We start from the raw sequence: 25984 nt of genomic DNA, 5'->3' as shown, positions 1-25984 counted from the left end.
AGAAAAAAAAGCCTAGAAAAAAAAAACTAATGAAGAAAAAGAAAAAAAAATTGAATTAATTAGATTAATTCGTCAAATCTGAAATTCGTGTTATGAAAGTTTGATAACTGAATAGAAAAAAAAAATTATGAGTTAACCCAGAATTACCTGGGTTAATCCGTCAAACTTGAAATCCGTGTCATGAAAGTTTGATAACTAAATAAAAATAATTTAAAATTAACAAACTAAATTAAATAAAAAAATTAATTAAAAAAACTAGAAAAAAATCCATGTTAATCCATCAAATCCAAAACCCGTGTTATGAAAGTTTGATAACTATATAGAAAAAAAATTAATATTAATAAAAAAATTAAAAAAATATATTTATTAATAAACAACTAAAAAAAGAAAAAGGCAAAAAAAAAAAGCTAAAAAAAAAATATAACTAAGTGTTTTATCGTGGATTGTATTATATAGTTCACAATAAAACAATTTTAGCTGTTGTTATAATAAGGAGAAAGGCATACAAAACCTAAAAACAAGGCTGCCACCGCGGTAGCCATTGCTCAAGCCCCAAGCTGCAAGGGAACAAAAATATACAACCTCGTGACTAGAGAACATGACTTGGCTGCAGCCTTCAGTGCTGTTGTCTGGCTAGCAGTACTTGGTCTTGTACGTTGTCGGCAGGCAGAGACAAGCCCTTAGCCCAGCCCATCTCAAAAGAGGAAATGGTCGCAACCAAGACCACGTTCTTGACCTGGCAAGAAAAGGTGGCAACAAGTTCAACAGCCCATGCACGAGGATCATACCTTGACACCTCTTGCTTTGAACAAATTGATCGTGCAAGGCTAGACTTTTCCGGGGGCATGCAGCTGCCAATCACTGATTTATATTATAGGACCAGAAAGCATCCTTCAATATTGTTTTTGAGCAACCAATTAGGCTGTAAATGAACCTATAATTGTACCTAATCTTTTGGATTTAGAAAAAAAAAAAACAGGCTGAATTCCATTGAAGTTGTTTTAGATTAACCAATCAGGTTCTAATTAATCCTTGATAAACAAAGTATTTTGCTTAATTTTCTGGTTTAAGAAAATGACAGCCTGAGCTCCATGAGAAGTAGTCGAAATGTCAAACCATGCATGTGACGTTATTGCTTTTTTTATCCTCTGAATCAATCATTGACTTTATTGGCATTAAAAAAGGATCTGGTCCTCCTCTGGAGATGCTACAAGCAAAAGATAAAATCCCAAGAAAACTTAATATATAAAGTATTCCATGGGGGAGATTACGGCTTAATCAAGAGCTCAACCATATAAGATGATCAATGGATCAAGTAAACCTTTCTCTTCTTCTTGCACCAAAACCGGGCTTAGTTAATTGCACAGGCTCGGCCCAGGTTGCATTGCAGCACTGTTAACTACTGTTAACTACCACCTTAGAACTCTAATAATGGTTACAATAACAAGAAATAAAAAGAAAAACAAGGACATTCTATTTTGAAAAAAAACCCACACCCAACTTTCATAGCTTTTGATCTGCTATCCTATGATGATTTTCCCACCTCTAGAGGGAAAGATCCTTTCATTTCTGGTCAATTATGGATAAAGAAAGATTTAAACCTTGAATACTAGTTATTTCATTTAAATATAAAGTTGTAAATTAGATAGAGTTAATTCAAATTTTGATATATTTTTTAAAGAGTTTAAAATAATATTATTTTAGTAAATAAGTTAGATATTTTACTCACATTGTTTGAACTAAACCTTAAATTAAAGTGTTAAGCTAATCAAGTACTATAACTAATATTATTACTTAAAAATAATAATCATTATTCAGATTATGATTTTCCTATCTCCAGAGAGAAGGATCCTTTTCTTCTCAGTTGGTCGTGGGCAAGGAGTATTTGAGCCCCAAATACCATGGTTTGAAGGTTCTTAAACATCACAGTTAAAAGTTCAACCTAACTCAAGTTTAAAATTATAAAAATTGAATAGGATCAATTTAAATTTTAATATTTTTTTTTAAATATTTTAAAATAATATTATTTTAATAAAAAATAGATATTATATTAACATAATCTAGATTAAATCTTGAATCGAACCGAAAAAAATAGAAAAGTAATTTATTATATCATATAATATAAAATTGAGTTTAATTCTTTTTAGAATTACTGAAGATTTATATAATTATTAATTTTATAATTTATAAAATTAATTAAAATTGTATCAGCTCCGGATACCTGCATTAATTTAAAAAAAAAATTAAATAAGAATCACATGGATAAGAACAAAAGAACCTATATGGATTTCCATTGCACATCTCTCTGCGTGCCTAAAGCACAGGCATTTGGCGTGACCTATACCTAACCCTAGAGAAAAGAAAAGGGCAAAGCGGCAAAATCACCCTCAGCCTGGTGCATCCGAAACATGCGTGAACAATTCAATGCTTTTTTTCTTCACCTTTTTTCTATTCAATGCTTTTCTGGAGATGAAGCAGACGAATTTCATCATTGATTTTTTTCTTTATCTTCTTATCATTTGATCATCATGCCATTAGTGAAACTTTCCTAAAGGGCATCTTTCATCCATTTATACCGGCAGGATTCCCAGCTTCAGGAATGGTTAGCCAACTTCTCCTTCGAGTGCTCTTTTCCTGGCCAAGATTGGAGCGCCTTTTCCACATGCAACGCAAAAAATGGAAGCTTTACACAGACCTTCTGGACTATGTACTCTTCTTTGGAGGGTTTTGATTTTGAATTCGTAATGTCCCATAAAATGCTGAAATACAGGATGACCTAAATGTTAACTCGGGGAACTGTTGCTCAAGTATTGATCGAATTAAGCAGGATGCCACACCTAGAACAGCTCGCAGACGAAAACAATATAAAAAACAACACTCGCAATGAAAGATAGAAGTGGTTGAATTACGCTCTTTACTACTGATTTTTTTTTTTTTTTTGCAGTGTGGTCTTTTTGAAAGGTTTAACTTTTAAATAGATTAGAAACCGAACATTTTAAATGTAAAAAAATCAGAATTCTAAGTAAAATAAAAAAGACATCATAAAATAAAATCTGAAATTAAACTAACAATCTAAAAATAGAATAAAAATGATGAAGTTGACTCAAATAGCATTTTCCAACATAGCATGAGAGTTTTTTGGAATTAATTGGTTGTAGAGAGCCGACCCTATATGATCAAGCCAATAAAATCCTATATAATCAAGCCTATAAAATCTCCTGATAAAATTTAAGCTTCATTCAATGAACTTGGTCGAAAGTTACAAGCTTTTCTTGTTAGACTATTGGTTTGACAGGAACAAGCTTTTTTTTAGAGCTTAATTCTGTTTTATTTGCCTATATACGAGTTTATTAGGCTTTCTATATTATCTACCAGTAAGTACTAGTAGATTCATAGCATAATATTCAGAAATATTATAGATTAGCCTACATCAAAATACGTGAAAAAAGTAAAGCATTATCAACAAGAATTACAAACATTCTCATTCTATGGTAATATACACAAACAACTCAAGCTTGTTGTTTGAATTGTAATACTTTCGAATTATTAAAAGGAACAAAATTACATAAGTTGATGCCTTATGAGCTAGGAAGCACAGGCATGGATGTAACATCAGTGGATCTAATTCATTCTGATGCATCGCACAGGTTTCTCATCGGCACTAGAATCAAAAGATCAGCACACTAAAGCGAATGCCCATTTATAAATCAGAATTCTCTTGACAATCAACTGGGAGGATAAGCAATCCAAAATATTCTCCTGCAATCCAGCGGCATCAGCTCCCTATCTAACAGCTCCTCCAAAATTTCCTGCATCAATAACCCCCGTCTTGCTCTGTGCAAAACAATGCATGCAGGGTTCTCAAACAAAATAGCTCCCATTTCGCCGTATAATTCTGCAGAAATGCAGAGCTGCTCACCCCCTAATAAAAGGTAGTGGTTTTTGAGGTTTAAATCTACAGCTAAAGGTTAGTTGAGGCGGTTCACACACCATATATCACCATGCGGGTCAAGTTATCAAGTAACTAGATGAGCAGCACTGGCTCCCTTGGACTGTGGACACATTGAGGCAGGGTCCCAGCTGGGTCGGTTCCTTTCCTTTGCATGGCTTCTGGGGCTTTGTTTCTCTTTTTCTAATTGACCTTCCACTATACAGAAAACATAGCGAGTTCGTGTGATCTTCAACCGCAGTGATTAAAGCGTCAAGCTTTTCTACGTTCTATTACAATAGAATCACATAATGATTCTAAAGCACATAAAAACCATGCAAATGAAACAACAAGAGAGATTCAATTAACAGCCTGCAATCATTACCAAAAATGGCATCAAATTTCTTCTACATATATATTAAAAAACGCCTTCGAAATTTAATTTCTTCATCCAACTTCACATTTTGATGCCATTAGCAGTCTAAAATCATTATAATAATTACATCAAAGAAATTTAAGATATAAAAGGATTCCCATAAAATTTAATTTCTTCACATTTTAAAGACATTATTGATTCTTGCTTCATCAACCAGTACTTAAAAAAACCACTAAACTAATTAAAACCCATCAAACGTATCCTAATTCATAAACAAACAATGCCAAATAATTTTTTTATGATATTTATTTATTTTTCATTATTTGTTTTGTGAATAAATGGATTGGAATAAGAAAATTTTGCTTCTATTATATGGATAAATAGGCTGGTAAAAATAATAATTTATTCACAAGATCCAAAAACTAGCAAGACATAAAGCTCAATCCATGTAGCCCAAAGGCATGTTTAACAAAATAGATTTCTATCAATATTCTTTAATTAGGCCCAGATTGTTCTTTGCTTCGCTAATTGCATCGAGGACGACAACTCTTTCAAAGTTCACTAGTGACTACTGATATCTGCCCATTAATAAGAAGATTAAAGTTTATTTGTTTTTGTATTTTTAATTTTATTTTTATTTTTTTAAATTAATATTTTTATAGTGTTATTAAATTATTTTCATGTTTTAATATCAAAAATATTTTTTTTTTAAAAAATATTTTTTTAATATATTTAAAATAAAAAATAATTTAAAAAACAACTGAAACGATAATTCCGAACACCCCCTAAAGCATAGTTATAGAAATTAGTTTAAGTCATCTGTCCGGACAAGTCAACTTACAAATCAGCATGGTCAATCCTTTTTTTAAGAAAAAGAAGTTTTTTTTTTCTTTTAAAAAAATAATATTATTTTTGTAGAAGTAAAAACCTAGATATACATTAATCTCAATCCAATCCAGACCAGTTTCGAGTCCAGGGATCTCTGGATTTACTTGCTAAGCAGAACATATTTTATAACAATGGTTTAAAGTCCAGCAGCCTCAAAATTAAATGATGAATAAATAATTAAGAAACAAGAACGCTCCAAGAATCAAAATTCCTGAAGTGTTGCTGTTTAGCTGCCTCAGCTAATTCATGTTGAAAAAAGTGTGCTCAATATAGCTTCTCCAAGGAAAGGTACGAGAAATGATGAGCTTCAACAATAAAAAATACAAGGCCCTTTTGTTAAGTAGTCATGGAAAAAGATAATCGCAAGAAATGATGCTTATCACCGGCTACTTGATCAAACGTTTGGCTGTTGGTATCTATGAGTACTGCTTCACGATGTCTGATAATGAAGAGTATGTTCCTACGATCGCACAAATGATGCCCAGTGCAGCAGTCATTGAGCTCAAGACAACCTGTTTACAGACGAGAATAGGGTAATTACTCCTTCTAATAACAATTTCGTGACAAGAAATACTATTCATAAAACCAGTTGAAGTTAGATAAATAGTTGAGAGTTGCTTACATGTGTCCTTGAAGCTTTCTTCCCCATAATCTTTAGGAAGCATAAAGCTGGTAATATTACTGCCTGAATATGGCCACGCAAAAGATAAAAATGGATATCGAAGTCCATAAGCAAGAAAGAGATAAAGTAAATATCGCGCGAGGCAACAAGCTTGGTCATGGAAGCAAATGCTAAGTGGGAAAGATGCAGCTCATGTTCAGAAATTAACCAAGTCAATTTTCATATTCAAATAACAACGATGGTGCGGATGATTATCGCGCCAAATTGTCAACGAAGATCAAAATGTTCTAACAATGTTTGTTATAAACAAGAATGCAAGTTGAAAATATTTTGAACTTGCAAGGGGAAAAAAGTTATTTTGTAATGCATAATACGTTTGCTCAAAGGTTTATACGTACCACAAATATACAGAGGACAGAACCCAGCAAAGCCATTACAAGACCTGTAACGAAGAACATTATGACATCTGAGTTCAGTAAAATTTAAATTGAAGGAAAAAAGATACGCGTCCATTGAATTGCATCTAACTACTAGCGGAATCGGAGGAAATTTTTTCACAAGATCATTCTGATCATTTGCATTAGAACCAGCTGGTTCATCATAAACTGTGCACAGAAGCAAATATTTATCTCCAGAGATTAAGATACAAGACAATTGCAAGATGAATTTCACCCCGTGAAGAATATGAAATGGAACCAAGAAAGCCAGCTTTCGATACTTACCGAAGAAAGGAATAGAAAAGGCAACGCACACAGAAGATGCGACGAGCGCTGTTCGTAGAAGAAAGTAGCACCACAGACTATTTGCAACTCTAATAGGCAGCAGCTCCTCTATACTCCTGGCCAACGGGTTCATCAACAGTGCATATTTGTACATTGTCAAGGAAGTAAAAAGGATCGTTCAATTAATCAACTAAAGCCAAGAACCAACAATCGTATCGTAGCAAAAGAATCCATCATAAGGTGTTCTAGAATCACCGTTTATTTGTCTGTAGCAGAAAATCATATCTACTGCTCTTCAGAATTCAAGAAATTAGTTGTCTAAAGGATATTTGGTAAGCGGGTTGGTAACCTGTGAAAAAAAGAAGGAATCCCACTTCAGTAACCAAATAAACCTTACAGTAAGCAGAGGAGGAATTTAAAATCTTGTACTTACTGTAGTCCACAAAGCAATTTTTGATGTAAGGGTGTGTGCTGGCATATTCAAGGTTATCTGAGACAATGTACGCTCACCGAACATGAGAAATCCCAGAGTTGCAACACCTCCATAGATCACAAAGCTCAATACAAAGCTGTAAAACAACAAGAAGGCATTGAAAAGGCACCCGAGACTTTATGAACCATAGTTGAACAAAGTTTTATACCATGCTATTACTGCCTTGGTAAATTGTCTTTTATCAGCCATTGATTGGTAGATATTTGGAAACACAGAGTGAGCTGAATAACAGAACCCATGCACACCAACGGCAAATGGAATTCCACTCCACTTCACCAACGGACCATTTTCATGGAATCCAACTCCATCGACAGTACCAACCAAAATCATACAAAGAACAATCATAATTGTCGCTAAAACCCCACAAGCTGCAAGAGAAAGATGAAAGCAAAAGGTCAGGTGAAATGTGAAAGAATGCAATGATGCTTCATTGCTTCTATATTTTAATACAAGGGGAACAGACGCATGACAGGATAAGATTGCATTACCAGAAAGGTATGAGATCACACGAAGATCCCTTAGCCAAACAGTTGGTAGAACAATAAGAGCAACTAAGATTCCAAACAAGTGCTTAGAATCAAGATGAAAACCGGCGGAATCCAAAGATGTTCCAGGGAATAGCTTGGTAAGACTATCGCCTTCCAAAGTGATAAATTCTACACAGTAAGACTGCAAAAGTGGACAAGAAAGGCCTCGTTAATTTGCTTGACATCTAATAGCATATACTATACAATAGAAGAGACTGTAAAATCAGGATCAATGTTTCACTTACATATAATTCTGTGTACAAAATGATCTGCACCAAGACCCAAGATTGCATATTAGAAGAGAACATAAAAGCATGAAACAACTAAAACAAAGCAAAACAAAACAGATATAGCCTATGATTATATCAGCATTCCTTTTCATTTCCACGATTATTAATTTTTCTGAACCTTCCAGATATATATCACCATTCCTGATAAAACTTGTTAACAAGGAAGACAATATTGTGCACTTAAGTTACATGAAAACTCACTGATATTGCTAGACGTCCGTATTTCCCAAATGCAGCTTCTCCTACATCAGGGTAGCTTATGATGCCTTCCTTGCTCTCAAAACAATGTTTCATAAGAGTGGCTGTGTAACAACACACAAGTGCAAAAACAACAAGTAATACCAGACTAGCCCAGCCTCCTTGTTTCACTGTATAAGGCATAGACAGAACCCCAACTCCAACCATTACATTAAATGCTGTTCCAAAAAAAAGTCATTTCTCAATTTCAACCGAAAGAACACTACAGAATAAACAAAATTAAAGTTCACATATTATAGGGCTAATTGAAAAGGGGGCTTACAATTGAAGACAGTTTGAGTGAAGCTACATCCGTGAGGAAGAGGTACTTCTCCAGTATGAAATGAAGCTTTTGAAAACGATGACCGCGCTATTGAGATCCTATCCGACTCTTCTTTCTGATAATTATTTTCAACATCAGACAGAAAGGGAGTCTTTGCATCCGCATCTGAACAACTTTTACTACAATTTTCATGACTTGAACTGATCTGGTTAATTGGTCCACGTCGAAGAAATCCAAAATTTGGTGACACTGAGATTGTGTAAGGATAGATAGTTTCTCTGCCATAAAATGCAAAAGGAAAGGTTGTTATAAGAAGTTCTACTTGAACACATTTCATTCTAACGGAGAACTCATCTCCGAATTTGTGTTTTTAAACAAAAGAAAAGGCCAGCATTGTTGAAGTTCTTCAATTAAATTCTTGACTATGCCAGAGCAATTATATATAAGTTCCTCAATACTGAACTTCGGTAACCAGCCATAAGTAACTTGCAGAAAATACACACTACTGACTGCACTAATTAAAGTGGATGCATTCAGAAGTCTGGCCCCGGGCACCAGCTTTCTTACTCAACCACCATCTAAACACTCACTTCTAGCTGCTACTGCAGCCAGGGAGCAACAATAACCGAGTAGAACAGAAAAAGCCTGTATATTGTGACAAGACTATCCTTTTCCGTTAACAGAACATTAGTTGTCATATACTTCAATCAACAAACTTACGATAGAGGGAATTTAATGCAGGGCAGGCAAGAAGGACATATAAATGATTTCGGGTGGCCAGATTACTATAAAAAAACTGCAAATCATATTATTGGACTTGTAACTTGTTCCCCCGTCCTATGATTTTCCAAATAAATCTTAAAGAAAAATTATGCAATCAACAATTGGACAGTACTAATCTTCTCATGAAAAGCTGCTTCAATATATAGATAAATGGATAGATATATAAACTAATCAAACAATAATGCTAGTGAAAGATTTTTCTATGCAGCCTAGTGGGATTCATTTATTAATTTATTCACAAAGGTAAGGGATAAAATACGCATTGCTTAATCATTCAGAATCAAATTACGTACATGAAACTTTGAGGCCATTGCTGAGAAGAGAAAGTCCCATATTTCCCACCATCATCTTCACCACCACCACCACCCTCACCACTACTACTACTTTCAACCCGGTTCAAAGCTTCTCCTTCCTCGTCACCATCTTCATCCTCCAAATAATACTCAACTGCTTCTTCCTCGTTACCTTTCTCTGCCATAGGAAATCGAAGAAATTAAGCAAATAAACACCTAGCCAGCAAGCTAGCTAGCGATGAAAGGTTAAAAAACCTCGTAATTTAAGTGCTTTTGCTATCTGTGGCTTTGGTTACACTTTTGTGCGTAAACATGGCTGGCTAAAATTAGAAGTCGAGGAGGATATGGCGATGATTAGAAAAGACAACAATCTTTTTGGTAGGAATCTACGTTGCTGTGCAGAAGGAGGAAAGAGAATTACGTAAATGAATAATAATGATTGATAGCTTCTGTCAGCAAGCCGGTGGCAGTATTATCTACACTCTACACGCGCTTCTCTCTCTCTACCCTTTCCTAGCTATGGTATGAATATCCTTGTGACGTGTAAGCATCTAACGAGTCATATCCTCGTTGAAATTTAAAGGAATTATTATTTGTTTACCTTACGTATTACCAATACAACTAACATACTTGGAAAAATCTCTGTCTCTTTTTTTTTTTAATATAGCAATTTTTTTTCATTCTCATATTTTTTTAATTTTATATTTATATTTTTTAACAACTATTTAGGTTATTTTTAGAGTAGTTAAATTAACTTGATTGTATCAAGATAATTTTTACTCAATTTAATTTTTAATTAAAACTAATCAAGAAGTTGGATTATGAGATTTTTTATTAATTTTATCATCAAAATTTTTTTATTAGTTGATTAAGTTACCTTTAAATTTTTCAAGCTTATCAGGTTATACCGGGATAATTCTCACATGATTTAATTTAAAATCCGTGTGAAATAAAAATGTGAGTATAAAATTTTTTCTATCAACTTTATTTATTTTATAATTTCAATATTAAATTTTTTTTACCAACCAGTTAAATTATTTTTCAAATTTTTTTTTTTACCAACCAGTTAAATTATTTTTCAATTGAAAAGGTTAATAAAATCATATCGAGTGAAGTTCCGTACATTTTAATTTTAAATCAAAACTAAATAAAAAATTAAATTAAAAAATTATAAGATTAACTTAGTAGATAATATTTAATCATAATAGTTCTTTATTATCTCTATATTTTTTGTTATATTAAAAGATTTGTAATATAGTACAATTCTAGAAGGTAGTATAGAGGAAGGAAGAAAATTCACAATTATATATTATATAAATAAATTTTAAAAGAAGATGGAAACGTAGTTGATAGGTTTTTTCTAACTCTTGTTTTTCTTAGAATAATGTAAAAGTTTCTTTTCTGTTACCAGAAAAAAATTGTTTTTTTATTGTACTCTAAAAAATAAAAATAAAAATTTATATTCTATATTAAATAAAAATTTAAAAAAATAATTATCTTTATATATAATATACAAGAAACGACAAGTCATATTTAAAACCTTTTCTTGTCCTGGTTTATTTAAAAATTAAAAATCATTTAATTTTCTGTTTTTTTCCTCAACATACATGGATGCGCGTTGGAGATAGATTTTTGTAGGGTGCCACGTTTCCGTTCAATACGGACCACGTCATCACAAGGGACACGTGATTGGAGTGGACGTTAAACTGGGCTTGTTTTTTTCTCAATAACAATCGCGGGGGACAGGCAGTGTGTTACACGTCCTACGTTTGGACAAAAAGAGCAGCCATCAAGATCCAACGCCTTATTAATGATTCATAGGATCACCATTTATGTTCTCCATCCATTTGACCTAAAGAATGAGTTTTTTTAATATTTATTTTATTTGATATATAATACACTGAGTAGAAATATTATCTAACTTAATTTGAATCTAATATATATAATATTTCTATTTTTTAAGTTCAATATAATATATATGTATATCCTAATATCGATATATTGCTTTATTTTATATTGAATAGTAAATAATGCTCAAATAATATATATATATATATATAGATGAATAAGAAATTAATATTTAGTTTTTTATATCAAATATAAATAAATAAGATGTAAATATAATAGACACTAAATTCATAAATAATTATTATCATCCATCTCGTTGACGAGTAATAAATGACAGGTCATTTGTGTTCCTTTTATTTGTTATAATTTTCTTGAGTTATTCCAAGTTTTTCACTGGTAATAAAAATCTTAAAATGTATAAAAAATTTGATGTGATAAACTATTTTTGTGGTTATTTTTAAAAATCTATTTTTAAAATTTTGATAATTGTTAATATTTTGTTACAGTTTTAATATTAATTGACTATCATATTAATATATAATAGCAGATGAACAATATGAATTTATCTCGGTAGTGAAGACGAAATATTTAATTATTCAACCTTTTAGATTTAATTTTTTAAAAGAAATGCACTGATTTATGCAAGGGATGTATTACCCTAAAAATGGAACGGGGCCAAGAATTGTTTTCAGGGGTGCAAAATTAAGAAAATTTTTCTAGGATGGGTAAAATTTGAAATTTTACTAGTTTTATGATGGGAATATTATAAATATTTTTTACAAGTCCTACAACTATCCTCCTGTCTTCACCACTGTCCAAAACAATTATCACTCAAATCATGCAAATCTTTATTGAATTTGATGCACCCACCATGTTTATTGAATTATTATAGGATACTAGGTGACATCCACAATGATGCCTACCCATCCATGAGTCCAATATTTGGAAAATATTTGATTCGGGGTCACCCTTTTCGGTTGATTTAGATTTATCTAGTCATTACTTGTCTAAAGTTAGAAATTTACATTAATTGAGATTAAATTTTATTTTTTTAACTATTTCAAAGGACAATCAGCATGTTGAGTATGCGATATAAATTGTATTTTAAAAAATTTTAATTTTTTTATATTTTTAAATTATTTTGATGTATTGATATCAAAAATATTTTTTTTTATTTTAATATGTTCTAAACAAAAAATATTTTAAACTGCATCGTTATTACAATTTCAAATAAATTCTTAATTTTAATTGGATGAATCAAGATAAATAAATTTTGTTATATAAAAATAATGATTTTATCATAATTATAAATATAACTTTAATCTTGATCGGATGTATCGAGATAAATAAGTTTTTTAATATTTGTTTGTCTACGTGGTAATATCATTTTAATTTTAAAAAATATTTTTTTAAAAAAAACATTATTTTTATATCTTTTCTTACTAAGTACAATTTAATTAAACCATATACATAGATACACAAATGCAAAGAGAAAAATAACTTAATCGTCAAGAATCATCTTCTATATTCTTTAACTCCTATGTTTTATTCGGTGTAAGCTTCTTCCTAGCATTGCTTCATAGAAAATAATGCATTATACTCTGCCCAACGTCCAAGTTTCATTGCTAAGTATAGAGCCAAGCAGGGATTTGCCGTAAATTCATAATTTTATTGTTTTTTCACCTTTTTATTATACTTTTAAAACTTACACCTTACACCCAGAGTTAAATAAATAAATAAAAATATCTTTATTTTTTAATATATAAAAAACAACAAATTACATTTAACACCTTTTCTTGTCCCTCTTTATCTCCTCTAAAAATTACAGCCTTTCTTAATGAGTTGTGTGTACAAACTTTAAAAACTAAAATATTTTAATCCCATGGTTTTTCTCTGTCCTTAAAGGCAAATGAGGCATTACATTATTTTAATATATTTTAAAAAAATTTACTAATAGTAACTAGTAACTATCACAAAGTAAGGACTAAATCGTGTAGACATGACCTAAACATCTAGGCTTGACAAGATAATTTTCTTTTTAAGTCAATATCTAGGTATGACATGACTTACATGCTTAGGCCTGACAGCTATATCAGACTCAAGTGACTTGGGTTTGGTGACTAGGCCAGACTCAAGTGCCTCGGGTTTGATAATCATGCTAGATCTAAGTGACTTCAGTCTTATCCAAAGAAAAAAAAACCTTATTTTCAACATAAATCCATGGGTTCATACACACATGATAGAAAGTTAAGGAAAAAAACTACATAAACTGTATAATAAAACTAAATACATATAGTTTAATATTGTTAAAAAAAATAAAAAATAATGTTGTCTTTGGTGAAAAATCACAAATGCCCACCCATTAAATAAACATTTATTTTTTTACAATGAGTTTGAGTAAAAAAAATTTAAAAATACAAATTCATAAAAAAACAGAAAAAAAGATAGAAAATAGAATTTATATTGAAGCAATAACAAATTTATAAATATAAAAAATAAACTTTTTCAATAGAAAGATATGATTTGAGTTTTTAGATATAAAATGTTAGATTAAATTTTTGTAATGATTTGTTGTTTATAAATAATTTATAAACTTAGATTTCTATTCATGATACTTTAAAGATAATTTAAATTTTTATTTTTATAAAAAAATAAAAAAAGTAATTAGAATTTTTGTTTATAATATTTTAAGGATCGTTTAAATATTGTTTTATAAAAAAATAATTAGATTATGTCTATTATACCCAAGTGATTTGAGTTTAACAAAGTTACTAGATCCAAGGCTCTTAAGTTTGTTATGGTTGTTAAACCCAAGACGATTGAATTTGGTATAATTGTCAAATTTAAATTTAAAAAGTTTAAAATATTTTTTATATTTTTAATAATTTTTTTAATATTTTTTTAAAAATTAATAAAATCACACTAGTAAACGCAATACAAACCTCTCAAAACTTTTGTGTTGATTAATCTAGCGGTTTAGCACTCAAACCATGCTATCTTTATCAAATTTGATGCACGCATCATGTTTATTGAATTCAATTTATTATTGGATTATATATGGGATCCTATGTGACGTCCATAATGATGCCCATCAATCCATTAGTCCAATATTTGGAAATTATTTTATCGGGTCATCTTTTTAATTGATTTAGATTTATTCTAATCATTAGTTGTTCAAGTTAGAAATTTATAGTAATTAAGATTAAATCTTGATTTTTAACTATTTCAAAAGGACAATCCTTATCCCAATTAGATGTATCAAGATAAGCAAGTTTTTTTTTTTTTAATAATTATCTCAAGATTTACTCCACTTTAATTTTTAATTATTTGGCCAATCTCTTAAAAAAAACACCCCAGTTAACCTTGCAATTAGTAATATTTATTCCACTTAAATAAATCTCAATTCCAAACTAATTAAAATCTGCACTTTCTTGATTAATTTTTTTAGCCCATTTAAACTGTAATTTATATCTTATAGTAATCTATTAATCAACAGTGATCGTGATAATGTTAAATTGCATTTGGTTTGGATAAAAACATTATTTTTATGCCTTTTTCATACTAAATGCAGTTTAAACCACGTAGAAAATGCGTACAGAAAGGTACGAATCATCTTCCATATTCTTTAACTCTATGTTTTATTCAGTATAAGCTTCTTCTTAGCATTGCTTCCCAGGAGAGAATGCAATATACTCTGCCCAACATACAAGTTTTCATTGCCTCGTGGATCACATGAACATATAAAAGCTCTCTCTCCTTTTAATACTTCGATCAGCCCCCAAGCTTTGTTCTCATAATTTTGCGAAGAGACATGGGCCAGTCCTTGAAGAAATTAGCTCCTGGTACGGTTCTGGCCTTCTCTCTCGAGTTTTTTTTTTTGTTTGTTGTTTTAGATTGCACTTTGCATTTGTCTTGGGAATTTCTAAGAAAATATTATACTATTGTTGCTGATAAACAGATGCAAATGGAAATTATATAATCAAAAGATATCTTTCATGCATTTTTTTGGAGTTTTTGTATGGGGTTCTCATGTCTTGGGAGTTGCTCATAAGAACAAATTAATGAAATCCCACAGGGCTATTGTCGAGCTATTTTAAGGCTAGGGCTTTAAATTTTGAAGGTGTAGATGAATTGCTTGGACTGTTGTCAATATTGTCTAAAGAAATTGGTGCCAGAGAAAGTAAGAACAAGGCCTTGAAATCTTAGAAAGTGATGAGTTCTCTTCTCTTATCAAGAAATCATAGAAACATTTCTTCCTTCCTAAGAAACTTCATACACTTAAAGATTAGATCTTGTTAATGGATTTGTTTTTCTTTTGGAATTGATTCTGTCAATAGATGTAATATTTTTCAAATTTGAAAAAAAAAGTACCTGATTTGGCTATCAAATCAGCCAAGTTGTTATTGCATTTATAAGATTGTCAAGAATTTATATTTATTTATTTATTTATTATTACACATGAGAGGTTGGGATTTGAAATCTACTCATATTCCTCAATTTATGAACTTATTCATTAGACCTGTTACATCTATTTTTTCCTGCTTAAAATGGAATCGTTGCATTTTTTTAATAAAAAAATAACAAATTTATTATATTAAATAACAAATAGATAAATCATTATTTTTCATACTATATATATATTACAAGATATCTAATCCATTAATTCTTTGACAAATTTTTTAGCGAGAAGCCTTAAACTAATGAGATATATATATATTTGTTGAAATTTATGCAAATTAAATAATGTGAGAAACCAGGCTAACACCGCTTTAAAAATGAATGAATGCAGGCAGTGAGGAAAACAAGGAAAGGGAAATAGGCCACATAATAGAAAGTAATTATGAAAAATATTTTGGAGAAGAAGCCTTCAAAAAGCTTGCAGCTCAGGAAAAGATTATCTCTGCTCCATATTTCTTTCGAGCAGTATGCGAGATTGTCCAGTATACAAACACTGACCTTCTTCTTGCATTATATGTTGATCTCTTGGCTTTATTTTTTAATGTTCTTGAAAAATAATTAATATTCGTAAGGAGTAATTGGGATTAACTTAATTATTTCTTGTTGTTGTTCTTTACAGAGAAATTAACAGAAGCCTTAAGAGCACGCAAATCCTTCTCCCAGATGATGAGACTCTCAGGGAAATTTATAGAGTAAGCATTATAATTGTCTTCTCCTTTGTATTTTTTTGCTTATAAGGATCGTTATTAACGTAGATATAAAAAAAATTAATTCTTCTCATTATTTATTTTAACATTAAGTTATAAATATTTTATGATTTTTAAAAACTTGAGTTCCTTCAAAAATTAAATCCAGGCTTAGTCTTACCCAATGGTGAGTTAGTCGGGATCAATAAAAAGTAATATTATTTTAATATTTTATTTTTTAAAAAAATAAATTAACGTGCATTTGAAAGGAAAAACAAGAAGTCGGGTTGGGTTTTGAATTGGTAGATCGGATCAATAAAAAATAGTGTTGTTTTAATATTTTTTAAAAAAAACAAGTAAAACAATGTGGATTTAAAAGGAAAAAAAGAAGAAGTTGAGCCAGGTTTTATGAACTCATCAAGTTAATTGAATTTAAATAAATTAATTTTCACTTTATTTAATTTGAAATCTCATGTAGGTAAGATCCTCTATCAGCAGCCGGATTGGATTTAACATCAATGGTCCAATCTCCACAAAAAAATAGGGTGCATTGAGCACCTCTATGTTAAGTTTTTTTTTCATTTATTTTGGTTTCTAAAGTCGTTAGGAGCAGGCAGAAGATGTGTTAAATGTGCAGAGATGTGCTTAGTTATGTTTAATGAATAGCAATGTTAGCCATGGATAGACTCAAATAATGGTTTTATCCTTCATATGCTCAAGATGGTCTCTTATTAACAATAATAAAATTTGAATGCATGCAGGATAACTTCCAGGGCCAAGGAAAACGTTTGGGAAAGGACGACTTCCAAAAGATCATCCAACAAATAATAATCAAATCAGGGTTTACAGGTTCGGGCTCAAAAGACACATTCCTCTTCATCTTTGGGATTCCTTTAATCACATACTTCATCAAGCAACGAGTAGCGCCTAAGTCGATCCCAAATGAAGTCTTCATACCTGGAGTCACCTCTGCCTCCGTCTACCTTCTTGCTAAACTTAACAAAATATGATTATACATCATGTGTGTGCTGTTGTTGATCAATGTTAGTGCCTTTCCAATTCATGTACTCATGAAAAATTGCTCCTTATGACACTTTCAAAGCGAGAGAGTTCGATTGGTATGTAAAAATATGATGTTTTCAAATATTATCTAAGAAGAAGAGATCTCAAGCTGAAAGGGTATTTTCAAGCTGAAAAAGTCATCATTTTATATTTTAATTATTAAAAATTCTAACTATTCTTATAATTTATATAAAAAAATTAGTTTATTATTAATATATTTTTAAATAAATTATATTATTTGTTTGTCTAATATAAACTAAAAAAATATTATATTTTATAATTGTTGGTTTGTTTAAGATTGAAGAAAAGTTTTTCTTTATAAAAAAATCTTTATCTTATCGAGTTAAAAACTTAATTGTTCTAATATCAACATAACAATAAAAAAAATTTTATTTAATATCAGAAATATATCTTATATCTAAGTTATAATTCCACATAATAAAAAGAATAATAATATTTTTATATATTTTTGAAATGTCGGTCAAGTTTTTATGGTTTTAATAAACTAATTACTAAATCAAAAAATACATGTATAAATAAAAAGATTATTTTTGTGATTTATTTTAATATACTAAAATATACAAATATAATCTATTTTTTAGGAACTTCGCCATATACATACAAAATAAAATATATTTTTGTACTTTTTAAATGAAAAATTATTTGAAATTTTTAAAATTTTGGTGGAAAGCAGTATTTTTAACACTAGATCAGTAGCTTACAATAAAAATTTACAACCCTAGTGAAATAATTGAAAAAAATACACGAGGGATTCAAAATAACCCCTCTTTTTTCTTTTGTTTTTGAGTTGGCTAGATATTATAATAAGGATAAGTTAAACTAAAGGGAAATTTACAAGTGTATCTACCAAACACACCTTTTTGCATAAGAGCTGAGCTAATTGGGCCCAATGACTAATCTCAGTCCAGCTTATTGGGCCTGATTAAAGCCCAACAGTCTCTTGGTTTGTTTTTTTTTTAAAGGAGGGATGGCAGCTGGACTCAGCCCAGCTGCTCGTAGGAGGGCCAACTGAAGAGCTTTGTGTAGTTGTAATGTTCTTCGGAATAATTGACACACTTCATGACTGACATTGGCAAGAAGATAGAGCATGCAAATCCACCCAGCATGACACAACTTCAATGTCAGCTGTTGATCCTATATGGATGGACTTTCACTTTAAACTTTTGTTGATACCAGCTTCTGACACGGGATGTTTAGCATATTCAATCATGGATGAGATAGACAAAACAAAGCCTAAGAACATTTTTTGTTGTATCAAGGTTTTCTCCCGATCCACCCTCAACCAAGATCCACCATGATAGCCCAGTTGAAGCTTTTTATGCTGTATACAGCAGCAGCAGGATATGAACAGGATGACGACTCCCTCAAAGTATAGTTCCAAATCTAGCACTTGTACATGAATCTATTAATGGCCAAATTATACACTTCCACAGCCTGTTTGCTTGTTTATTTATCAAATTGTTGCAGAGCCACTAAGAAACTAAATTCAATCCTATTCAATCCACAAACCATTTGAATCCAGTTGATCTTGTTTTGTGTTTCTACTAATCAAATCCACAAAAGATAACAGATGGAGCGTGAAATAGTAATGACATTGAAAAAGCAGTTTCAAGTTTTACACAATCATGTATCATAAGACTTCAAGTACTTGTTTATTATTGTCTGACAGCTCAAACACAAACCTTATTCATAAACGTTGACAGAGTCGATCTCTAAATATTGATGGCAGCACAGACAAGCAAATCTTAAACTCTGAAAACTCCAAGGCAGCTCACAAACAACCTACAGTATCCAGCTGCGCCTCACAGGAAGTAGCATTCTCTTTTGACATACAGCTTTTCCTCTAAATATGCAAAATAGCTACCATTTCATTCCCCCAGACAGAGGACATTAGGAGAACCCTACGTTTCCATGCACAGGTTATGGGCCAATTCAATTCATCAGAAAAGGAAACATCAATAGCGCACATATCCCATTCCCATCTTCTTAATGATTGCCATTCATAGAGACCTCGAATCTTGGTGCGAGCTGTTTAAGAAACAAGAAACCCGCTCAGCTAAGTCACACAGAATGAGTGTTCCACACAGCACAAATAAGTAATCAGCACTCAATTATTTTAAGGGTGTGAAAACAGGTTAAGATGTCAGCAAGATATAAATAGATGATGTCCTATCTTCCTTTCATCACTAATAGAACAATTTCCTAATTTTTTCAAAGGTGGTACATTAGCTTCGATCAGTGGTCAAATCAATCACACACACGAGAGATGGGGAACCGGTCTTCTAGCACACGGAGGACACCTAAATCAAATATTAAATTCACCTATTTGTGTTTCAGGAAGGCATCTGATCACATGTGAGGTTTATTAGTCAACCTTCTTTAAACTCTGTCTGTTTATTTGCACACTCCATTTACCTCTGTAACTGCAAATTAAAACCGATCCTCACTTGCTCAAATGAGGAAGGACATTTTATGTGCTGAAGTTAATTCACTAGTCCAGGACATCATCAAATTCATTTTTCTTCAAAACAAAATAAAAATGGTTGAGGTCTAAGCATGCTCAAAACAAACCAAACAATAAAATCCAACTAAATGCCTTTCATGTGCCTTTTGCAATGTTGTAGAGGTTATACTAGGCAGATCACTGTCACAATCAAATACATTTCATCATTGATGTGCATGGAAAAAATGGCAAGCATTTGCATTGGAAGAATTGGTAAATAAATATGCAGATGAGGCAGAGACAAACCTGTTTAAAAGCAAGCACCAGCAAAACTCCAAGACCAACCATTCTCCAATGAAGACTTCAACATTTGCAGCACTGCAGAGATGAAGATTACTTGGTCATGCCAAGCAAACAGATAGTTCACCCACAAAATATTCTTCATAGCCCAATGAAGAAAATGGATCAGCAAGATCTGAGAGTAAAGGTTTGTTGCAATGTATACTTCGCTATATTGTCATCAATCACAAAAATACTATGAACTTACCATCTGCATCCTCTTAATGATCTCTCACACAAAGAAATGACCATACAAAGTAACTATCCACGATACTGCTGCAGCAGGGGAAGAGACTGCTAGCCTATTTTTGCAAGTTGCTGCTGTTGCCACTCCTGGTACACTTTCAGACGATCAGGAAGCTGGCAGTTCAACCAGCCATTCTGGCTTTCAATTTTCATCGGAAATGTTTGGAGCTGCTTGCCAGGAAATGGAAACATTCTTGTTCCTGTCAGGCCATCATTCGCTTTCGTATGATTACAAGATTGTTCAGGGTGATTGATAGAATTGTTAAACACAGTTGCTTTTGCTGATGATGGTGGCTGATATCCATCAAGCCAGCTATAATCATCCATATGCAAATCATAATTCTCCTGACCAACGCCTGATAAGATCTCACATTTGGCCTTAGGAGGAACAGAGCTAAATCCAGGTGGAGGGCCAAGGTGATGAACAGGACGGCTTACTGGATTCAATCTTGAACTAGCTGAGAACACTGATGATGCCTTCAAGGACAGACTGTCAAAACCAGAGACAGAAGACATGACTGACTCAGATTTCGAGTGTACTACAGTATCAGAAACCTTAGCTGGTAGCAGGTTACAAGCACTAGGGTTCACAAAGAGCGGAAGAGGAAGTGAAACTGCAGAAGGCTGCAAAACTGCTTGGTGTTCTTGCAACCCACTCTTCATAACAAGCCCATTCCCTACCAAATTGAAGTTGTTCAGCCCATTGGAAATGGATCCTTCAGATCTGGAAGGCCATTTTGAAGCGTGAGGTTGCAATGCTTGAAAATGCAGGGCGGCAACAGATGCAGGAGATTTAGGGCCAACTGTGCTTCTATTGAAACCATTTGACAGATAATAAGAATCACATGAGACGGGAACAGATCCTATACAGCTCTCCGTGTTGCCTTGAGAGGCATTACTTGGAACCTCAAAAGCAGACAACTCAAGAGCATTGGCATCAAAGTGCCTATCAGTCATCAACGGCTTAAAAATAATCACCTCATCCTCTTCTTCCCCATCCATGTATAGAGGAGCCTGTTCCACACTCAATTTCTCCACAGCTGGATATTTGTGCCCCAAAAAATTTAAAGAAGACATTTCAAGAGAAGCAGCCACCTCAAAACTATGGGCTGTTTGAGGCTCAGCACCAATGGCAAATTTCTTCGACTCTGAGTCAAAATACATGCCTTGCTGCCCAACCCGAACTAGGTTTGCAAGAGCTTTTCCAGCATATAGAATCCTCTGAAGACATGCCTTTTTCTCCTTGACACCAACATCACTTTTGACAGATTGCTTCCTTGAAAAATCAAGAATCAATTGTGCTGGAGCAAGAGGCGAAAACCCTCTCAATTCGAAGTCCTCCCACAATGCAAGCCTGTTGGAGGTTTCACTTTCATCATAGCTGCTCATGTTGGAAAAACAAGCATCCTCTCCGTCCACATCAATGGGCATGGTCCCATTTGACAAAAGCTTGTTCAAAAAAGGAATACAATTCTCCCAAAAGAACAATCTAGCAGCAGCTTGATGCTCTTCCACTTCGATGCCAGTAGCAAAATCTGGATGACAGGCTAACCACTCCAAAAAAATCATCACTGCAGGCAACAGAAAGCTAGCCAAAGGATCATTCAGTTGTGTGCATCTCTTAATAATGAGCCCCATCAAGTCAAAGATGGCAGTAAAAGCATTCTGAAGCAAAACAGAGCGTTGCAATATGTCAGCATATGACTCAAGCTTAGCTTCCCTATTCACATTATGGATTGTGAATATAAGAATGGATACAAGCCTAACAATCACAAGCCCATTATCCTCAGAACTTGAATCAAAATTGTACTCTTCTTTTGGCCCAGATGACAGAAGTTCAAGCAAGTCACTTTTGACCATTGAAAGAACCTCTACGAAAGTTTCCAAACTGGAAAAACAAAAGGCAAAAAGGTCAGATGACCGGGCAAAAAAAAAAAAAACACATCAATCCTATAATACATCATGGTAATATACCTTGTTCGCGTAAATAGGATGCCATTTAGTCGGACAAATCGAATTTTGAAAGCTTTTAAAGTTTCAGGAATACTGGATGTGTTTTTCTTTAGAGCACTTGCATCTTTTTTATTGTCTTTCAAGGGAGACATTTTGCTACCTCTGCCTCTTCCTCTCCTACCAATTTGCCTTGTTGCATTCTTCGTCAACGAAGCTTTGGCATCCCCACAGAGCTGGGAAAAACTTTGACGATTCTGTCAAGGAAAATGAGGTAATGATTAATGCATGCCTTCTAGATTCTAGAATCATACATTTTCCCGCCCTATTACTTTTCTTCTCTCTTTTGTTATTACCAAATGTTCATTTTCAGAAAAAAATTGAAGGGGACTTACCTAGACAAAAAGGAAATAAGTGAAGACTTCAGTTATTTCAGTACCTAGTACATGTATAAGAACATACCTTCTCAAATTCAATAATCAAGTTATCTCTGGCAGTTGAGAAGGGGTTGTCAACAGCTAGACTCCTAAAGTAGCAGTATATTGCTTCAAATTCATCCCCTGAATAAGTGGCTAATATTCCAAGCTGAGATAAACAGAACGCAAGTTAACACAATGTAAAAAATTGATAGACACCTAAAAGGGAAGGGTATAGAAGACCACAAATCTTGTGAAATGAGAACTACATAGGGTAATAATGAATTAAAAAAGTAAACCTGATGGTGAGGGTTGCCACTTGAAGGCCACAATGAAGAAGCTTGCTTATAGTAACTTGATGCGGCTGAAAAATCACTTGTTTTTGAGTCTCCTTCACCATATAAGCCTTTATAACGTGAAAGGTCACCAAGGTAAATCAGACAACGGTGGCAGGAAATCAGGCCTTTCCTCATCATAGTAGCTTTACTTCCTTCTCCAGACATAATATTCTGACTCTCCAAATTATCTGAAAAAGAAACTAGAGGAAGACCACACTTTGCTCTGATTTTCAACATTAAATCATGATAGAATCCAGTTGCTTCAGACAGAAAGGTTTTAAACTGGGAACGGATTTTAGTAATTCGTTCAGGTCTTGCAATCATTGTTCCATTCTGAGATGTAACTGAACCATTTGAAGCTAGAGCAGCTTTGCAATGAGTTCGAAACTCCTCAATACGCCGGTAATGCAACTGCCACAAAGCATATTCTATTTCATGTTGCTCAGAGAAAACATGATCTTCTAGGATAATTGCCTCATAATTCTCTCGCATCTGTTGCCAAACAGTAAAATCAGATGGAATTCTTGCTTGGGCTGACCTCCGAAGCCTATTCCCCAACTCAACATTCTGCAGTTATACGGCAAAAAGGTCAATCACTTATTCTAAGCTCAACCAGACAGACATAGAAGCCTGAACTACTTGTCCTGTTTTTTGTGAGATAACATGCGTGCATACATACAAGAACTTGTAATTCTCTGAAACTTCTAGTGTTAGTTGAATTTATGCTCTGCCAACAGTTGTATTTAGTTTCAAAATGTATGATACTCTCACATGCTGTGGGGTTTGAAAGCTACATTTCTTTCAAAGAAATAAATTCATTGCTCTTTTAAGAATTAAGAATTTTAGCTATTCACATAATTTTTATTTTATTTTATGATCAAGCGTAAGAATAAAATTCAATGTGCTGATTTTGGTGAAAAAGAAATGTTTATAAGCGAGTAGCAAGAGAGAGTTGAAAAGATAAAATCATATTCACACAATTCATGACACCTATGTAAATAACATCCTATTCATTAAAGTATAATGTCTTTTATGTGAACTATCCATTCCACTTATAATATATTCCTTTCCACCTTAACCTACAGACCTTCATGAACGAGCAAAAGGCGATGTAAATATTTCTAGCACTTGAGTTTGCTATCAATCCTAACCGTTGATATTAAATATCAAAGTTTTTGTACTCAAGCCTCTCAACTACATTAGTATCTATTCTCTACCATTAAGACAAGAAACATATAGGCTACAAAATCCTTCAATTTCCTAAACACCTCACTCATCAAAAACCCACTGAAAGAAACATGTTAAAGTAGCTAAGGTAAGAATAAATGCCTGGAGAGAATGCTTTGATACTCACAAACCCTCTGCAAACGTATGATAAAGATATAATGTACACCCTATTTATATGGAACTAAAAGCACCCGCCAACCAATTTCTTGACACCCCCTCTCCAAGTAAATTTCTTGGTCCCCAAGAATTTTCATTGCAAATCTATTATACTTCCTTTGGAAATTACCTATGTGCACCATTTGTTCCACCAGTCATAACACTCTTCCCAGGTGCTTTAACATTTGTTCCACCAGCCATGACAGTAAAGCATCTCCCTTCCCAGGACTTGGTTTAAATATGTTTAGAACATGTTCACTTCACGCTTGCCAAATTTCAAATTGATGACATATCTATAACACTCAACATTTGATTTCTATTTAGCACAAGTACATGAACAAGATCGTCACAGTGTAGATAGAGTAGTTACTCCTATCTAATTGGCTTAAAGCATTATCAAAACTTGAAATCACCCCTGAAACCAAATCAGGATTATTTTGGTTTCTTGTTTTGAATTCTCCTGTTGGTGTAGTCAAGAGGCGGGGACATCGCATTTCTCATATATTCAAGATTGACGGAGTATCACGCAGAAATACAAAAATATCAGCAAGACACGTAATTACAACAACATTGTATTACAGCATCCTACACACAAACATCCTACATAATATCAGCAAGAGACTATCACAATTAAATATTATCAGCCTTCTTTTTTATCAACATAATCCCATACTAACACTTTCCACATAGAGCTACATAATTTGGAGAAATTATTATCCAATGATTAATCAAACCCAAAACATCATAAGTAGACATGAGTTCAAAGATAATGTAACACATCAATCAACCTCAATTGTCAAAACGGGATATTCAAATAAACAACAACAAACCTTGTCATAAAGACGTTGAACACGGTCCCGCGATGAAAGATCCACTGGATTATCCATCGGAACCGTCATTGTTCATCAAAAACTTGCCACCAAATTTCCCCTGAAAACAAGAAACACCATTGACAAGATCATTCCAGTCTATCAAAAAAAAATATAATGCTAAAATCACGACGAAAACAAAGATTTAGGGCTTGATTAACAAATTAATAGCGTAATTAATGATTGCGAGAAAGATTCTAGAAAGCGTAAAACTATTAATTACTGATGGAAGAAATTGAAGCAGTTGAAGAAATAAAGAAGAGATCGATCAAACCCTAAATTATAATTAGGGTAGGATAAATTTAAAATAAAAAACAAGGAATTAAATTATTTATTCAGGTAAGAATATTTTCATACCGTGTTTCTTGAACTTGATTTGAATTGAAGATCGAGAACGCGAATTTGAGTGATTCGAATGCCAGAGGAAGCGTGGGGGAGAATTTTTATTTTTGAGAAATAAAAATTGGGGCAATCTATTCTTTT

General features: G+C 32.6%; 3 protein-coding genes across 5 annotated transcripts; 1 reads left to right on the top strand and 2 right to left on the bottom strand.

Annotated features, from left to right (window-relative positions):
• Window positions 1-5286: 5286 nt before the first annotated feature.
• LOC105127580 (Transmembrane amino acid transporter family protein) lies at window positions 5287-9953 on the bottom strand. The gene is made up of 12 exons (XM_011028931.1): window positions 9443-9953; window positions 8367-8644; window positions 8048-8262; window positions 7802-7825; window positions 7518-7698; window positions 7178-7397; window positions 6970-7105; window positions 6866-6885; window positions 6537-6682; window positions 6213-6256; window positions 5815-5877; window positions 5287-5704 (listed from the first exon to the last, which is right to left on the bottom strand). The coding sequence occupies exons 1-12, from the start codon at window positions 9625-9627 to the stop codon at window positions 5609-5611; spliced, it is 1608 nt and encodes a 535-aa protein (XP_011027233.1). The 5' UTR covers window positions 9628-9953; the 3' UTR covers window positions 5287-5608.
• A 5010-nt stretch (window positions 9954-14963) lies between these two features.
• On the top strand, window positions 14964-17616 carry LOC105127579 (uncharacterized). Of its 2 annotated transcripts, XM_011028929.1 has the most exons (5): window positions 14964-15132; window positions 15366-15470; window positions 16080-16230; window positions 16368-16440; window positions 17196-17616. In XM_011028929.1, the coding sequence occupies exons 1-5, from the start codon at window positions 15102-15104 to the stop codon at window positions 17442-17444; spliced, it is 609 nt and encodes a 202-aa protein (XP_011027231.1). In that variant the 5' UTR covers window positions 14964-15101; the 3' UTR covers window positions 17445-17616. The 2 variants fall into 2 exon arrangements, with proteins under 2 accessions (XP_011027231.1, XP_011027232.1); XM_011028930.1 differs by lacking the exon at window positions 15366-15470 and having other exon boundaries at window positions 14974-15132.
• Window positions 17617-18990: 1374 nt separating this feature from the next.
• LOC105127578 (protein SMG7-like) lies at window positions 18991-25984 on the bottom strand. Of its 2 annotated transcripts, none has more exons than XM_011028928.1 (8): window positions 25859-25984; window positions 25463-25562; window positions 23211-23816; window positions 22958-23080; window positions 22520-22752; window positions 20508-22433; window positions 20267-20399; window positions 18991-19545 (listed from the first exon to the last, which is right to left on the bottom strand). In XM_011028928.1, exons 2-6 carry the CDS (start codon window positions 25529-25531, stop codon window positions 20597-20599), a joined length of 2868 nt encoding a protein of 955 aa, XP_011027230.1. In that variant the 5' UTR covers window positions 25532-25562; window positions 25859-25984; the 3' UTR covers window positions 18991-19545; window positions 20267-20399; window positions 20508-20596. The 2 variants fall into 2 exon arrangements, with proteins under 2 accessions (XP_011027230.1, XP_011027228.1); XM_011028926.1 differs by having other exon boundaries at window positions 20267-20338.

The sequence above is a fragment of the Populus euphratica genome, unplaced genomic scaffold (genome assembly GCF_000495115.2).
Source record: "Populus euphratica unplaced genomic scaffold, PopEup_1.0 scaffold13.1, whole genome shotgun sequence".
NCBI lineage: Eukaryota > Viridiplantae > Streptophyta > Magnoliopsida > Malpighiales > Salicaceae > Populus > Populus euphratica.
This window is presented reverse-complemented; position numbering and strand designations above follow the sequence as displayed.